The 17,882-nt window shown below is 41.4% G+C and overlaps 2 protein-coding genes across 2 annotated transcripts in view; one reads left to right on the top strand and one right to left on the bottom strand.

Annotated features, from left to right (window-relative positions):
* Positions 1-9,821, top strand: part of LOC105434292 (putative NADPH-dependent quinone oxidoreductase VAT1L) — a 23,431-nt gene extending 13,610 nt beyond the window's left edge. Inside the window, exons 3-7 of the mRNA XM_011649968.2 lie at positions 142-357; positions 4,234-4,382; positions 4,494-4,653; positions 4,898-5,324; positions 5,454-9,821. Of these exons, the coding sequence (XP_011648270.1) occupies positions 142-357; positions 4,234-4,382; positions 4,494-4,653; positions 4,898-5,324; positions 5,454-5,479 (978 nt within the window). The 3' untranslated portion in view covers positions 5,480-9,821. The remainder of the gene's footprint in view (positions 1-141; positions 358-4,233; positions 4,383-4,493; positions 4,654-4,897; positions 5,325-5,453) is intronic.
* On the bottom strand, positions 8,423-17,882 carry Mcr (macroglobulin complement-related). Its single transcript, XM_025220134.2, has 6 exons — positions 17,620-17,882; positions 16,996-17,180; positions 12,867-16,905; positions 12,593-12,786; positions 12,231-12,511; positions 8,423-12,150 (listed from the first exon to the last, which is right to left on the bottom strand). The coding sequence occupies exons 2-6, from the start codon at positions 17,172-17,174 to the stop codon at positions 11,948-11,950; spliced, it is 4,896 nt and encodes a 1,631-aa protein (XP_025075919.2). The 5' UTR covers positions 17,175-17,180; positions 17,620-17,882; the 3' UTR covers positions 8,423-11,947.

Here is a 17,882-nt window from a genome sequence, read left to right as displayed (position 1 = left end):
TTTTCTCCACCGATGATGTCAATCTCGGTCTATCTCGGGAGAAGCATTAGATAATGATCTAGATAGTTGCGATACAAATGTACCTCTGTGTTTGGATACGCACGATAGAGGGATGATCCTTTTCTTTTTCTCTTTTAACAGGTAGGCGATAGAGTGGTCGCCCTTCCCGATCACAAAGCGTGGGCGGAGCTGGTCGCCGTGCCGGCGACGTCCGTTTTCGCGCTACCGCCCGGGATGAGCTACCTCGACGCGGCCGCCATCACCATGAACTACACCGTGGCTTACATCCTGCTTTTCGAGCTGGCCCATCTCACACCCGGCAAGAGCCTGCTGCTCCACAGCGCCGGCGGCGGTGTGGTGAGTCGACAGAGGAGGATCCTCCTTTTACATTAGTATTTTCGTCGGAGTAGCGTCGGAGTATCGCGCTCTCGCGAAAGATGCTGGGAGGAAGAGAGATGATGAATTGGACTTTTTAATTACACTCCCGTGCCCTCGCTCGCGTATTTTTCTTTATCGCGACTCGTCTGAAGACAACGATACGCTTACGAATGTATCGTAATTTTTATGTTCGATTATACGCGATGCGGTGTCTCTTTTTTTTTTATTCGCTTCTCTTCCTCCTTCGTTGTAAATAATGCGAGAAGGGGGATGTTGTATCTTTCAATATTAAAGATAGTGTCATTATACGCTGGATTGTACGCAATGTATTCGATTTTTTAGTCGTATTCTCTCCACAGCTGCAATCATTATCATAAATGATTCCAGCTTGTCTCGATATACGCTAAAGGATTTTATAATTATCACGTTCAATCGTGCATGATGGCTCGGGCGTTTTAACAACGTACGCGTATATGTAAAAGCCGTTCCTTTACCAGATGTTGAACGCACGATGTTATTATCCTCACGTATATCAATTAATATTCTATTGTGCATGTGATTGTATTAAGTTTCATGGCACAACGCTCGGCACGATAATGATTTTGAATTCTGCGGCGGGTTCATCGTTAAAGCGACAGGATGTAGACGGGCGCCTTTTAGCGCGCAAAAATGTTTCGCGCCGACAATAACGCGGCGCTGCGAAAAGGGCGCTTTCGCGGAGTTTAGACAGCTTTATCGTGGTATCACGTGTATAAGCGAGTTAATGTCTTGCGCAAAGATGTTGCGCTCGTAAACGCGAACGGTCGGGCGTCTTCGTGACGTGTATACGTTACTCGGAACAGAACAAATCCGATAAGTAGCGACGTTACGACCAAACCGCGGCATCTAAATAGCTAGAGAGGAGAGCGTCGTTAACATTATTGCTTATACATTGCCTTGGGCCGTTTTACGAGAAACGGGCATGCCGGTGTGTGCGACGTTCCTCGTAGTGTTTTTTCCTTAAATTCGTTACGCTACGTTTTAGCACACGAGAATAACGGGAGTTTGATTCCTGACGACGCGCGGACGTCAATTTACCGTAAAGGATTGTCGAAGAGTAGTATCTAAGTAAGACTTTATACGATAAATATTTGTGCGTTCCTTCCTCTGCCGTGTGATTACTGAAATAAAATCGTCTTCCTCGCGAGATCTCGAAATAAAATTTGCCGAGATTCGTTTACTTCACCCGCGGAGATCGGTCTGAATCCTACGCCCACGGCTTAAATATCGCACGGGGATGCGAAATTTCATGAGAGAGCAACGAACGATGGTTGCTCTCACGATGACGACAACGGAGTAGCGAAGAGAATTGAAAAGGTTAAAGTACCAAGGGGTATTCCGGATTCTTGGCCACGCGGGGTGGTTTCTCTCTCTCTCTCTCTCTCTCTCTCTCTCTCTCTCTCTCTCTCTCTCTCTCTCTCTCTCTCTCTTTCCTTTTCGTCTCGTCGAACGGAGAGAAGGAGAGAAGCGGAAGAAGAAGACAAGAAGAAGAAGGTAGAACCGTCGGGATCAATACGGCTCAACAGGTTACACCCGAAGCCAACGGCAAGCCACCCCCGCCAGCCGATTTCCCTTCCCTGTAACCTCTCCTCCCCGACAGTTGAGACGAGAAAGGCGAATCTACCGAGGGATGCCGGTGCGCGAATCGTACCGTGGGTGTGAGGGTTGCCAGGCAACCTTTCGCTCTCTCATCGACCACCGTCATGGACCGCACCCGTCTGAGACCATACCACCACCGTCGCCGCCGCTACCATCACCATCACCGGCATGCTACTACCACGTGGCGCGGCATTAAGCTGCTTTCACATCGCTTCGTCACGGCGTGCCACGTGTACGCCCGGCGACAATCCGATCGGTACAACGTCCTGCTCTTCTTTTCCCCCCCCCTCTCTCCCTTCCCCTCCCTTGCGGTTAACGATGTTTTATAGAAGGGCTTAATTACAGCCGACTTCCGCAGCCGACCGGGTCTCTCCGCACCGAGTGCTCCGCTAAAAAAGTTCTTTAAAAAAATGAGAAGAGTGTATTTAGAGAGATATATATATGTTCTTTTTATGTCGATGTATCATATAAATCCGTTTAGATCGCTAGGATGCGCTAGGATGGCAAGTTAAATAATTATCAATTAGGTATTTACCAAATTCCTTGCAGCATTTACTTTTTCTTATTTTAACATGAGTAATACACACATAAGGCACCAAGAGTATTTTGAATTTAGAGCCGAGGCAAATCTCTTTGTTTTGTTCTTTTTAATCACCGCTTTACCGCACCGTTTGTAAAAAGGAAAGAGTTCTCGAGGTGTAGAAAAAGCGCAAGAAATACAGCCGAGAGGATATCAAGTCTCGGACGTCGCTCAAGCGGGCGCAGCTACAATTTTGAAACGTTATTATATATGAAAATGGTTTGACGGTTTTTTTCCCATCCAGTTCCAGCAGTTGAAGAGGAATCAATCAAATGATAATTAAGGCCGTTCCTGAAATCAATCCGACCGTAATACGCTTGTGCTATAAATAGCCGTCGAGCGGCGATCATCGAGCATTCTTATGAAACGAGCGCGAACGGCAAACGTTTTTGCTGACATTTCTGTAGCGGCATGCTCGCGTTCGTCTCACCCGTCAGGGGATACATAAAAGCTCTTTCGAATACCTCGGGATGATACTCAGACGTTGTTCATAGAGAGAGGACGATCGAGTCAAGAGATATGACGCGATCTCCGTCCGAGGGACTCCGGCCGAGAGAGGGAAAGTCTTTCCTCTCGACGTGATCAGAAAGCGGTATTTTTCACGAGTCGAGTGTGTCTCTCCCAGAGCTTTTTCGCCGTACGTGACCAGTTTTTCCCGCGGCTAATGCGCGGGAAATCGCGGCGCAGGAAGTGCTCACTTTTCGCGCGCGGCCGCGTTTTTCTCGGTCGTGCATCACCCATTGTTGTCGTTGAGCATGAATTATCACTCCTACGTACACGCGGCTCTTATCCTCCTTGACAGGGACTCCTTCTTGGAAGGGACGAAAGGGGGGAAGAAATAAGGAACGATGGACGGACATTGTTCTTTGAATTCGCGGATCGGTTAATATTAATTAAGCCATTGTCTCTACGCGTGGAAAGAAGGTTTTTGTCCTCCAACATCTCCGATGAAAATGTTATAAAGCATTTCGCGAAGATCTGCGAAACGTGCAACATCCCCTATGCATTTTTATGTTGTATAATTTATTTTTAAATTAGCAAACATGAAATGAACGGGGATCTTTGAAAAAAATATCATCACTGAACGATCGAAATATTCTTTTCGCGATTATTTAAGAATTCTGGATCGTCTATTCTACTTTGTCTCTTTCTTTCTCTCTTACTTCTTCTTTTTACTCACTTTTTTTTTCTCATTCGTACTCTTCTTCTCGAGCCCGGAACGCTCCAGCTTGGCATCGGCCCGGTCGCCGGGTATCGAATTCTCGACAAGGGGCGGAGAGAAATGGAAAGCAACGAGCGTGATTCTCGGAAATAATGTATGCCGCTTCTGTTGAAAATCTCGAGCGGCACCGTCCTTTTTTCTCCTCTCTTAATCCCGTCTCATCCTCTCTCAAGACGTAGCGCTACGAGTGCGCCTGTCCAATTCGGCGCGTAACTGGATTTTCTCGGCAAAAAAATAGCATACGCTGCGAAAAGGGAAGAAGGTAGCGATAAAATATACGTTCTCCGCCGCAGAGTTTATCGAGAAGGAAAAAAAATATTAATAAAAATATGTGTGTGTTCCTTCTATACAACTTCGACTGACTTTTGCTCAAATTAATTTCGATTGAAGTTAATTCACACCATTTTCAATTCAGGGTCAGGCGGTAGTTCAGCTCGCGAAAACCGTGAAAGACGTAACCATCTTCGGCGTCTGCAGCAAATCCAAGCATGAGGCTCTCAAAAACGCCGGAACCATCGACTATCTTCTGGAACGCGGAGCAGACTATAGCAATGAAGTCAGAAAGTACGTAGACATAATTAATAACTTTCGTTTCCTTCTCGTCGAGGATATAATTAATATCGAGGTCTAGAAAGAGAAGATAGAGTGTGTATTTTTCATATGTGTGTTATTTAGAATTTCTCCGGAAGGCGTGGACATCGTTCTAGATTGTCTATGTGGCGAAGAATGTAACAAGGGCTACGCCCTCTTGAAGCCAATGGGCAAGTACATCCTTTATGGATCCAGCAACGTCGTCACTGGAGAAACTAAAAGCTTCTTCTCCGCGGCACGATCAGTACGTAATACTCAGCATTATGGATTAATTCAATTTTTAATTCGTACGTCCTTATTTCTTTGAACGAAATTTATATCCCAATAAAAGTAACTATGTATCTTTCAATGTTTTCTTTATGATTTTAAAATTTTTATGCTTTTTCTCCGATCATTCTATTCTTCGAAGAGACTTTCTCAGAATAATTTTTTCCTTAGGATTATATTTCTGTCATTTCCACGCATATTTTATCATTTTTGTTGTTTAGTGGTGGCAAGTTGATAAGGTCTCACCTATAAAGTTGTTCGACGAAAACAAGACATTGTCCGGATTGAATCTACGCCATTTGATGTACCAACATGGTAGCCACGCGTTTGTCCGACGGGCGGTGAATCAAGTGTACACGTTGTGGAGCGAGGGCAAGATCAAACCAGTGGTGGATTCAACATGGGCGCTGGAGGATGTGCCTGAGGCCATGCAAAAAATGCACGATCGCAAGAATATCGGTAAGATCGTGTTGGATCCAAGTCTGGAGCCGAAGCCCAAACCAGCTACGCCGGCTAAGGGCAAAGCGAAAGACAAGAAGGCCGCGAATCAGGAGGAGAAAAAGGCGTCTAGCGTAGAGTCGGAGGAAGGGGAAAAGAAAAAGGAGCCCGAGTTGACAAACGGTACCTCAGAAGACAAATCTGATAGCGGTAAGAAAATAGAATGTGACAAATTTATAAACGTTATCGTAGTAATATCATTACTCATTACGCATTAGTCATATTACTTCGCAGAATCGCTCGAGAATCAAAGAACTTGCATGTACTTCTTTGTTTCAGATTCGAAAGAAAAGGAATCTAGCTGAATTAGCGGTAATATAAAACTATAAGAAAGATACCCATAAACATCAAGAATTCCTAGGAAAGATCCATCGCTATTGTCCGAGAGAAGTCGAATTTGACTTGAGTAATCCATGAATAATATCGCGTAGAATTTATATGCAGATGATTTATAACGAGAGAAACTGTAATTCATATCGTATGACTTAATAGTATAATGGGGAGGAAAGATAATTCTTGGATCTGTTACCTATGCAGAACATGAAATTCAAAATCTGAAATTTAACGAGTAATTGATTGCTTGCACTGTAAGCTATACACTGCTTTCCTTTTAATATCAAAACGGATACTCCTCCCTTTATCGTTTATCATCTGCATGTATCTATTATACTCATATATGCGCCGAGATTATAAGATCGTGCGAGTAACGAGTGAAGGCGAATCAACCAGCATATTGCATAAGGACGAGAGAATCAACCAAATAGAAATAACAATCTTGATGCGGTCCACAGTAGTTTACAGAATCTAAGAACGTTATGTTTATTTTTTCACACCGACCAAATGGTTAATTTTGCGAGGAGTTAAGTAAACAATTGTTGGATATCAGATAGTCATTACGCAGCTTGGTTCTTTATATCGTTATCATCATCATTTTGGAAAATTGATCTAAGTTTTCCGTACTTATGGAACAATAGACCTCATAGAGACGACATAATAGACATGTAGGCAGTTTAAGAACTATACGTTGTCCAACAACTATCTACTTGGCTCTGTCTATTTGTATCGAATACTATCGCTGCTATTACGATATATACTAACACAATCTCTTACATTAATATAATATTACCTCTATTTGTAATTTAATGGGATAAATAACATATTGCGCTAGAATTTCTGTGAAGTTAAACACTGAACGCCGCGGGGCTGCATTACTTTCGTATGTAAATTTTATGTATTAAAGATGTTTTTATGTCACCTTATTGTTCATCGTGATGCTTTTGTCACGATGGAATATCCTTTTAAATTTTAACGATAGTCATGAAAGTCAAGAATAATATTTAGCATTACATATATGTGGAGCATTTCGCTGGGATTTAGACACTCTTTTTTCATACTCTTTCATACTTCGTAATTTTTATGTAAAATTAATTGTAGATTTCAGAATTAATTGTAGATTTTCCTATGCAAAAATTGAAAAGTTAAAAAAAAGATTACAAGTGTCTAAATGTAACTGCCTGAAAATCTATTGCAGTCTGTATTTTTCTATAATCGGGATTTTAATCTCTTTCTTCAAACCATTGTGTAATAATAACGATATGTACTGATCTCTGCAACGATATGTCAACGAGATGCTTTCGAGATATTTTAATTAAGTTTTGAAAATTCAACATAATGCAAAATTCAAGAAAAAAATGCACTATTTAATTATACAATTTTAGAAGAAATGCATTCGTTGATGTTTATCATGCGCTAAAAAGTTTGGATAACGATCAGGTTTATAATATTTAATCTGAATATAAGAATTAACTGATGTATAACATGAATTAATTAAGCGAAAATGTAATTAGACTGACTAATCATGGCTTGAAATTGTAAAAGCCTAATATAGAGACATTACTTGGCACAAAAGTGCTTTGAGAATTATCTTAGCGAAGAGAATTATCTTGGCGTATTATTATTTCTACGTGAAACTTTCGAATCAGTTTTAACGAAAGGAGGAACACCGAACGTACATGCTCGTACAATACGCATGTCTCGTCGTTTTTATTCAGATATTCGAATCGATAATGTATTTTAAAGACTCCGAATAATATTTTATCGTTTAAATGAAATTTTATAAACATATTTAATAACGTTGCATCAACATATGTACATGAAGAGTAATTTAATGAATTAGCATTATAGAATATATCGCTTCTTTTTTTTCTACGAGAAGAAACGACAGTCTGAAATACGCGTACAGGCCTCATTTTTTCATTATCGCATACTCGCGTGAAATACAATTGTGTCACTTAGACGCCAAACGCGTGACTGCGGTCCAACATGTTACGTTAAAATCCGCATTGCGGTCCTCTATTGCGATTTTTCCTTAACCTTCGAAGTTATAGTTTTTCAACCGCCGTGATACATAATACGATGTATCATTGGCTGTTTTGCGCGAGTAACGGCGAAGGACTTACTGTTACTGACAGCGATCTGTTGAACGAGATTTCGTAATAAATGAGAGAGCCTCATGAGAGAGAGAGAGAGAGAGAGAGAGAGAGAAGAAAGAGAGAGATAGAGTCTCAAGGAGGTAAAGTAGAAGGAAGAAGAAAAAGAGATCTCGAGGGCGTGTCCCCGACGGAACGCGGCTCGGTGGTGGAGTTGGTCGATGCAGAACAAAGTGTGCATATCTCTGCGGAAAAACGTTGGAACAATTTTGATGTAGCCGATTTCGTTAGGATTTGATACTAGCTCTGTATACCGATATCTATATTATACAAATCACATACGCGAGATGGGACGAATCATGCGAGGACGAGGGGGAAGGGTATGCGTCGACGATATCCCGCGCGCCTGATCCTCGATCGTGCGGGAGAGGCGCGCGGACGCGCCAAGAAATTAACTGCCGTATCGAATCTCTCGGTCCAGAAGTACATAATAAACTATCATACTCGTCGAGGAAAAAAAAAAAAAACGTATCAATCTGACACAAAAAGGGAAAAGACAAAAAAAAAGTAACTGCGAAAAAAAAAACATGATAAATGTGGCTGCATATTTTGAGACATCTTTTAAACACGTAACGATATACACACGTAATCCCACACGAGACGAACACGAACACACGGTATACACCCTCACACACGAAAATACGACACCAACACATCATACTGTATATTTTATTGTAAGGCTTTAAATGTTTCATCAAATAACTCTATTATATTATAATATATCTATATATTTGTATCGATCGTTTCCTCCTGCCCTGATTTCTTTCTTTCTTTCTTTTTTTTTTTTTTTTTTAACTTAGGTCCGAAGCACGAACGCGTCAGAAATAAAAAAGAGTCCGGGATCTGTGCGAGTGTGTTACATGTGGGATTGGCGCGAGGGAATGTTACTTGAGAAATAAATAGCAAGCCTTATTAAAAAAAGCCGAGTGCTTTATGACAAACGAGCGGCGTATGAAATTGCATTTCCAGAGATATTTTGCGCTCTCTGATTGAGTTTTCTGTATAGCTGCTAGTGGTTATTCTTATTTACGATTTCTCCCTTGGAAAAAAGGAAATGGGATATTTCAGACATATTTTGCACGATTAGTTTTGACAAAAAGCCGAGTGTGAGAAGTCATTATATCGATCATCACTAATGCCAAATATTTTTTATAAAATACATTCTTTCATAAGATTATAATATTTAACCGCCGCATTCCGAAAATATTTATGAAAGGCGAATCTAAGAATAAAAAAAACGACGAAATTGTATGTTACTCTTCCTTTGATAAATAACGCGTCTCGTATCTGCGAAACGTATTGTAGCTTTGGAAATGTTTTAATTAAGAATGTTAAAATCATATATTGCGGGAATGTTTTTACCAGTCGAATTTAGAAGATATTTTATACAATTATGTATTTAACGTGTCATATTTTTATGACGCGCGTTACGCTTAAATCATTTGATTAAGACACTTTTACAATGAATTCTAAAAACTGAGTGAATCTGAAGTTTTCTAAGCCGTGGGACAATCTGCGCAAAACGACAAGTTATTGTCCCGAAACACGTTCGATAATTTTAAGAATTAAAAATCGTGATTTTGTGCTGTCGCACGAAGTGATGTAATCGATTTATGCCAGAACGAATCTGCTAAGCCAATCGTGTATACAATTAGAAAACATTGTCGAAAATGAAATTGCGTAGTTGCTGCAAAAAAAGAGGTGTGCGGCGGGAAATCAGTTTCCAAAGCATTAATAACAATTTTCTGTACTGTTGGAAATATAGTTTCTCGTCTGGAGGCTGCAACCATTCCGTTTAGCGCAATAGAGAGAGAAAGGTAGAGAGGAAGAAAGGGAGAGAAAGTTGAATATGTTGTGCATCTTATTAATGCGAAACCGCATCGTTGGAGAACAGGACCTACAATTTCGCGAACGTGATACATTATAATTGTGTAAAATTGTAAAATTTATCGAGGGGCCCGGGCGAAAACGACGCGCGCTTTTTTCCCCGCTGCGAGTCTCTTGGTCCCGACCAAGTTTCGTCGATCGAACACACGAAGGGTGAAAAGGGGAACACATTCTTCGTCCGCTCCCCCTCAAGCTTGATATATAGATTGTATTTTTGGCTTATTACTGTAAGACTGACTATGTTGCTATATTAAAGATTGCTTCGAAAACAGGTAGCTGGAACTTGATTGCATCTCCTCTTCTTTTTGTATCGTTCCTCGGTATCTTTTTAAATATTAGCGTCGATTCTATCCCGAAACGCGTTACAATCACACCCCTTTCAATCATTTTTTTCAAAAGACCGAATCATTTGGGAAAAACAAACGATCCAAATCTCTTTGGAATCAAAACTGATTACGTCAGTTGCTCTTAAATAGTCCACATTGTCATCCCTAACTTTCTTAAATAAAATTTTTAAAAATCGGGAGGAATAAAAGCACATTAGAGAAGCAGATACGAAATAATATATATTTTTTATTGTTTATTCGTATAAAGGTTATAAAACTTAAAAATATATGTATAATCAACGTGTGTTAATTTCGTTAATATTTAAAAAAGCGTCTGTCGCGCAATAAATCATGCAGGCGAAGGTTTTCTTCGCAATTTGAATGAATTGTTATTTAAATATTTTGTATAAAAACATATGTATGTAAACTTTTTTTTTTTACTTATCTTGTGAAGTAGACTTATCTTCATGGACGGTATCTCGAGGCGTTACGCGCACACTGATGTGTTTTAAAGGTCCGTTAATTAATAGTGCCTGTATTATCGCGTGCAATATCGCATGTAATAAATAGTTCGTACAGATAGATAAAAGCTTATTGTGGGAATTGTGATAAATGATATTTCAAGTCCAAGGCAGACCCTTAAAGCATCAATGTGGCGCGTAACTAATTATGCTAACTAAAATCTAAACTACATATATCTTATAATATACATATTTATTATGTGCTATGTTATTAAAATAGATCTTTGATGTTTGTCTGAAAACAAATATTTATACACGTAATGTAATTATATAACTCTTGAGGCACTAATTATCGAGAGGGACGGCATAAAAATCACTTCATCCACGCAAATATATATATGTTTATATATATATATAAACAGGGCGATATCATTGCATTCGCTCGATTTTGTAAATCGCGCTGGAATCCATTTGTTTTCCTTACTCTACTATGTACACATTTTGCCAATCACATTTAATGTCTTGTATATCTCTTTGATTGTTCATTTTCTTTATCTTTGAGGATTGAAATAATATCAAACAAGAGTTTAGCTTTAAAGACAAGAATGACAATGAGCATTACGAAGGCACAACCTGCGAATGATAACTTCACAAGTACAGAATAAGAAATAGAAAAGATTTTAAAATCGCGAAAACTATTGACAAAAAAATTTGAAAAAAGCAATTAGCTTAAAAATTAAAAATTAAGAATTAAAAGTCTGAAATAAATATATTCTTTTCGGTATACTCGTTTAGTTACTATGAACACTTTTGCCGTAATTATTTTGGTAATTGATAGCGTAGCTGATGAAAGACTACAACTATTACACTTGATTTGTACTTCAGATGCTTTGCCTCCAAAAGTACGATGCCCTAAACGTGTAAAAAAATTTATACATTCTAAAATTTAGAAAAAAAAAAACAAGATGGATAGCATATATAGATAACACTAATCGTTAAACAATACAAAAATATAAACATATAAAATGTGCGATATTGCGTTATTACTTTCAAAAATAATTATTTTTGTACAGTCTTATGATGGGAATTAGTTTTTTGCGTTTTTTGCGTTTTATGTAAATTAGAAGTACAAAGAACGCATTATACAGCTAATTAATATTTTATTACAAGCTTTTGAGCAAGTAATAAAATATTCTCATTTCTTGATAATGTAATCTAAAACATTGTTTACAAATATACGAAAATAAATATACGAAAAATCATAATTTTTTTTTGTAATTATAAAATATATCCATGTTACACATATATTGTGTAACAAAGATTTTCAATATAAGAATTGCATGTAAAAATTGTTAAATGCAATTACTTTCACCGGAAAAAGAAATTAACATTTACAGCTTGTTTCATATAATGATGATTGCGCATGTGTATCATTTTTTGTAAAGTTATATAAAATCGGCCTTTCAGATCTTTAGAAATGAGATTCGTGGACATGTACTTTGTTCTTGATTATCGTACCGTTCCATATTTGTGCTCCATTAGCAGAGGCAGATCATGGCAATGGAAAATGGATAAGGATTGAATATGTTTCTTTTACCTTTGTGTTATTGCTAACCGTCACCAAATTGCTGCGTTCGGAAGTACCTCGTTATTGTGACGACGAGCGATGCGATAAGCAGAAAACTTGCTGGCGTGGCTAAAAGCGTAGCAGCATTGTAAATTTGGCAGTAGGGGCACTGAGAACTGCCACAGACCTCGCATATATTTAAAGTATACGTAGGCAGTGCATCAAATATAGATTCGTTGAAACGTTCTGAAATAAGAGAGTAGTATTAAAATGATATGCAATAACGAGAAGCAACATAAAAAATTTATTTATATATTTATAAATACCTGGCGAATAGTAATCGTAAACGCGAATGGAGAGATACCGCGACATGTTTGCAACCGGAAACCAACGTTCCACCGTGAAATTTACGCACGTCTCTTCACTATCCAGATAGTCGAAGTAGAAGAGTACTTTCTTCTCTTGGAAACGTGCTCTTTGAAGATTCCTCACCTGCTTCGATCGAATATATCTGTCCAAAGTTTGCTGTTGGATTATGTAACCTGTTGGTATGCCTACATCCAACACAGCCATACCGGAACGCGCAGATTCGGCGAGATTCGTCCATCTGTGTGGAAAAGGCAATGCGTTATTTTTATAGGCATCAGGATAATGACAAGATATTATTATAATTGTACGTCGCTCTCACCTCTGACAACTAAGATATGAAATGTGAGACTGATTTCTGCCATGGAAATTCGCTCTGGTGACTAGATCAAAGGCTCGAATCGGTGGTTGTGTTTGAAATTTTTTTATATCAACATTATATTGCACATGCATCTGCAGAATAGCATACCCCGCACCCTTTGCCTGAACTTTTACAGTTCCCCATGCTTCTGGAATCTAAAAAAATGATAATTGTGCGATTAAAGCGTCATTTCAATATTTCTCGCAAAATATACAGATTTCAAAATGTAGCATACTTCGATAGTTTGTAGCTTCGCCAAATTCTTGTCGTTCACAGTCAATGTTTTGACTTTCCCCGGCAAAGCGGTAGCTTCTACAGTTACCGTGAGCGAACTGACGTCCCTGATTCTTGACCTCACCGTGTATTCCATCAGTGCCTTCATCGCCCAAACAGTATCCTGAGTGGAGGCCCATCCTCCGTCCGTTAACCTTTGCGCGTTTAACCACATCACTATCGGCTCTATCATGATTTCCTGTCGGGCGACGTGAACGAGTAGTGCATATGCTGTTGTCTCTATGTTCTCCGAGTCGTATTTGTAGGGTAAGCGCGGCAGCAAGAAAGGCTTTTGATTCTCCATTTTATATGGAGGAGGTGGTACTTTTTCTCGACCCCAGTACGTCAAACCGCCCTCTCTCCGCGCATGTCTCGCCAGGATGTTGAAAGCTTGCTCGGCAGTCGAGGCTTTCGCCACCAACAGCGCATAGGCTACTATCGCTATCTCATAAGGCTTGCCGCGTTCTTCCAATAACTTCAGATTCCTCTCCAACCATCTGATGGCATTGGCCGCGCTTAAGGCCACTTGAGAACCTAGACCGCCCGTGAGATCCTTGACACTTTCCAATGTGATGAGCACATGAGCAGTGAGACTGATGTTCCGATTGGCGATTATGTCATTTCTATAATTCAAGGAGCTGTTCATCTTTCGATCTGGCAGCCACGTCACTTCGTAGAAAGCGCCTTCTGGTGTCTGATGCTTTAATATCCAAGAGACCGCCTGGGCGATCACCTCAGGATCGATGTACAGGTAGTTCTCCCATTCGTAGAAACTGGCCTCTTGGAAGATACGTGCGCAGAAAGCTGTTAGCCAGACACTCGGCATTGATTGATTCCAATCAGTACGGAAGAAGCTGAAAGATCCGTCGGGATTCATAAACGACAACTGTCGCTGATATCCAATGTTCATATAATAGAAGCTCTCCTTTTCTTGCGTGCGATTGCGTTGGTTGATCAAGCGCATATACAGAGTGGTGTACATGTTGGCAGCAAAGCTGAACATGTTCTGCTCGGCGCAGTCCATCGGTAGATTCATAAGACTCGTCGCGTTCACCGGCATCGTTGGGAAGATAGGTCCCACCACGTCGCCGACCAAGCTAATGGTTGCCTTATTCGATCCGAATACGTAGTAACGGTTCTCATCGTACGACGAGATGATCGGCGTTTCGGTGATGTTCACGTGCATGTACTGGAATACGTAGGCGCGATTGCTGAGATCCAGCAAAATCGATTGATGTCGATGCTGCGGCAATCCATCTGCCTCGACATGCAGATTGCGAGTCACCGAGTCTCTGCCGATTAGAGTGGTTGCATAGACGTGGACCTTGATGTCGCCGAGTCGTACCGGAACGATGGGTAGATAAACGATACTGGCGTCCTGAGCGGGGAGCCAGATGAAGAACTGGTGCTCGCCGAAGGAGGTCCGCGGTTTGTATGACTGCACAATACCATTCTCTTCGACATGGACAAATTTGTAGTCTCTGGAACCTGCCAATACCACTGTTGCCTCGATATTATAACGCATATAATTAAAAACGGACACGCGGATACCGATTTGCTCGCCCTGTCTGCTGTGAGTTGGCATCTCCACGTTTATATAAAACGGCAGAACTCCGGTGTACTCTAACGCTTTCGGTAACATGCCAAATCCGATGCTGGGTGACATGCTGAATGCGGTAACCATCCAATGTACTGGTCTTCGTGGCACATCCAGATTAAAGATTTGACGACCGTGCGGACCGATGTTGATATCCTTCCATAGCCATACGTTCTCGTAGTGCCTTTGAATTCGGTTGAAACGCCACTTGCGGAACTGTGCCAAGTCGGTCGCATTACGCTCGACGCATCGCGCCTCGTCCGTGCCATCCTCGCAATCGAACACGCCGTCACATTTCTTCTCCAGCCTGTAGCATCGACCGGACAGACATTCGCCGAATCCTTGGGTTCGGTTGCAGAGTTCGTATCGCCGATGTATCACGGCGTCTGTGAAGACTATCAGACCGATGTAATCAAACGTACGATTGACGTCGATACCGAAAGTGGAGGACGGGAAGTATACCATCTCATCCGGATCGCCATCGTGATACTGCCAGGTATGCGTGTGGGTGCTATTGGTATCTTCATCAAAATGAGCCATTTTTGTGATCACGTTCGCGTACGACAGTTCGTTGCCCGCTTGCATGGTATAGAACGAACGATCGATACCCGATAGAGCGACGTAGGCACCGGGCTCACCGTAAATAGCTACCTCGACGCGCTCGCCCGTCCTCGCCTTCTTGTTGTTGATGAACACGGTGAAATTGTTGCGCGAAATGCCGTTTACCGGGAAGGTCAGAGAATCTGCAATGACTTCGCCATAGCGACCTACATAATATACCACTGCCGTCGCAACCGGAGCCATCTCGGGACTCAGAGGGATCGCAAAAGTCTTTACATTATGCTGCATGTTGTCCTCACCAGTCAGAAGTATTGTACCTTTCGCCATGATGAGATAGTTGAAGGCATCGATGTAAAAGTTGGTCTGCACGTGGAACACCATGTATTCACCGACTTTGGGCTTCTCGGTGGACGTTGATATTTTGATGTGTTTCATATTCGGAGATTCGTGAACGAGCATCAGCAATTCGGTTTGCGCCCTGTAACCCTCGCCATCGGTGATGTGCGCATAAATCCTCATAGAGGCGATATCGTTGAGGATTTGATTAGCACGATCGGCGTCGTGTTCCAGCCCAAGTTGCTTCCTAAGATCCATCTTCACAGACCACACGTCTGCGCGTTCCGGCAACGCCTTCGGGTATTGTGTGTCGATGTTACGTCGACCGCCGCTTCGCATTTCGATGTCCGCGCGGATCTCCATCATAGTATCCCTAAGTTGCGTGGGTCGTAGCGGCGAATTGTCGTGGAAGGATGCGACGAGATTCAACGTGAATGGCATCGCCGGCTTGAAAACCTGCGGACTACCGCCAAGGAAACGAATTTTCGTGGTGGAATTGAAAACCCTCGCCGTAGAGTAACCGACGATCACTTCGTCCAGGAATCTCTCGCCTACCGTTGCAACCACGGTAACTTCCATTCCGTCGATCGACGGAGCGAAGCCCAATAATTCCTGCATGGGATATTGAAAGTGATACGTTCCGTTAAAGAACCTTAGCACTGGTGTTCTCTCCTCGTATAAATTGAGTGGTCTAAACCATGCCGGATAATACTCATTGAAGTTGAAGTACCTCTCAATCGGATCGATCGCCATTGAGGAACTACGTGTTCTATCCAGTGGTTTGAAGCTAGCTTTTAGAGTCAAATTACCTCTCACTGGTGCGCCCGAAGTGTAATTCGCTTGAACTATACCGTAAATATAGGGATCGTTGTCAAAAAAAAACGCTGGCATCGTGACGTTAACTTCGAATCGTGTTTGATAGTATTCTTCTACAAGGAATGTCTTTTCCTCCACTTGACTCTGCGCTATTACTTGCACGATCCATTCCCCGAAAACCGGTTGATCTGATAGCTGATATGATAACGATACTGTGCCCAAATTGCTCTGTCTACTTAACCATCTCCTCATAATTCTCCTGTTTGGATCTAACATATATACATCCACGGGATTGTTATAAGCCTTCAATTCCGTATCGATTGGAATTGTTCTGAACCGTACTGTTTCACCTTGCATGTACATAGGTTTGTCTAATTGTATAAAAATAGTCATAGAGCGTTGTGAGAATATTAATTTGGTTTCGTTTAAGAAGGCTTGGCCACCTTTCAGACTGTTGTACATTCCTTCCACCCGCAACTTGTAATCACCACCCACAGAAGTAGGTGGCATGCGCATCATTAAAGTTTCAGGTATACCTTCTTTCACTTCTTGATAGTCGGCCGCTATTTCTATGCCATTTCGTTGAATGGACGAACGTACCATCATAGGCAATGGGCTATGAAGAATGTTCACGGCAACTCGATATACTTGATCTGGTCTAACCATACGAGATGCAACTACAAAGTATGTGCTGTAAATAAATAATAAAAATATTGATTGAGTCATTCGATGGTTTCTCATTCCCATAATCTATTTTGTCAGGTAATATGATAACACTCACGATTCCTTAATTATAACATTTTCGTTTTGACCTGAAGGATTCCGGAATCCAAAACCTGTATTCTGATCCCACTGATCCTCATAACGATTCCATGGAAGTTTAGATGTGGATTCTGTCGATTCCTGAGTAAATTGACCATTTCCAGAAGCCAGGAACAATAAGAAAATCCAGACTAACATCTTTGTCTGAAACACACTTCTCGTTATTTGTTTGTATTCCATAAAAACATTCAAAAATATTATCCCAAAGTAATCTTTCACGCTGCGATGTGTATTCAAAAATCTGAATAACACACTATATTTTTGATTATAAGGATCAACTTGATTAACGCGAAAACAGCAATTGATGTCTATGACGGTCCATCATATAAACACAAACACAATTTTCGACATATACAACCATCAACGGTCCCGCATTGACAAGTGCATATTGTTGGGCGCGGTCAATTATCTGCGTAGAATCAGATCGGTACCGTCGGTTTACAATCCCCGCCTTCGACGCATCGAAAATTTCGCGGAAAGACGCGTCGAGGGTGAAATCTCAAACCCCTCGCGGGGTTAGGCAACGGCGGCGCGGTCAACGCCCAACGTGCATTCCTCGGATTGCGTGTCATCGGCGACTCACCTTGGGAGTGTGATTTCCTGGGTCAAGTCGAATCCACACACTCGTGTCAGCGAGTATTGCGTGCGACTAGCATCACCGCGAGTATCGCGCGCGCCTACGAACGAGGATATTCAGAGGAAGCCGTGGAGCGGGTCACTTGTGCGCATCCCGTGGTGATTCGGCGAGAGGAGTGGCTCCTCTTTCGAATTTCTGTTTTGTCGCGGACGAGAGACGCGCGGGGACACGAAATTGAGTTAAAAACGCCGTTGCTCGCACTGTTGATT

The sequence above is a fragment of the Pogonomyrmex barbatus genome, unplaced genomic scaffold (assembly GCF_055798465.1).
Source record: "Pogonomyrmex barbatus isolate J1 unplaced genomic scaffold, ASM5579846v1 scaffold1, whole genome shotgun sequence".
Lineage (NCBI taxonomy): Eukaryota > Metazoa > Arthropoda > Insecta > Hymenoptera > Formicidae > Pogonomyrmex > Pogonomyrmex barbatus.
Note: the sequence above shows the minus strand (reverse complement) of the source record. Positions and strands in the feature narration are given on the sequence as shown.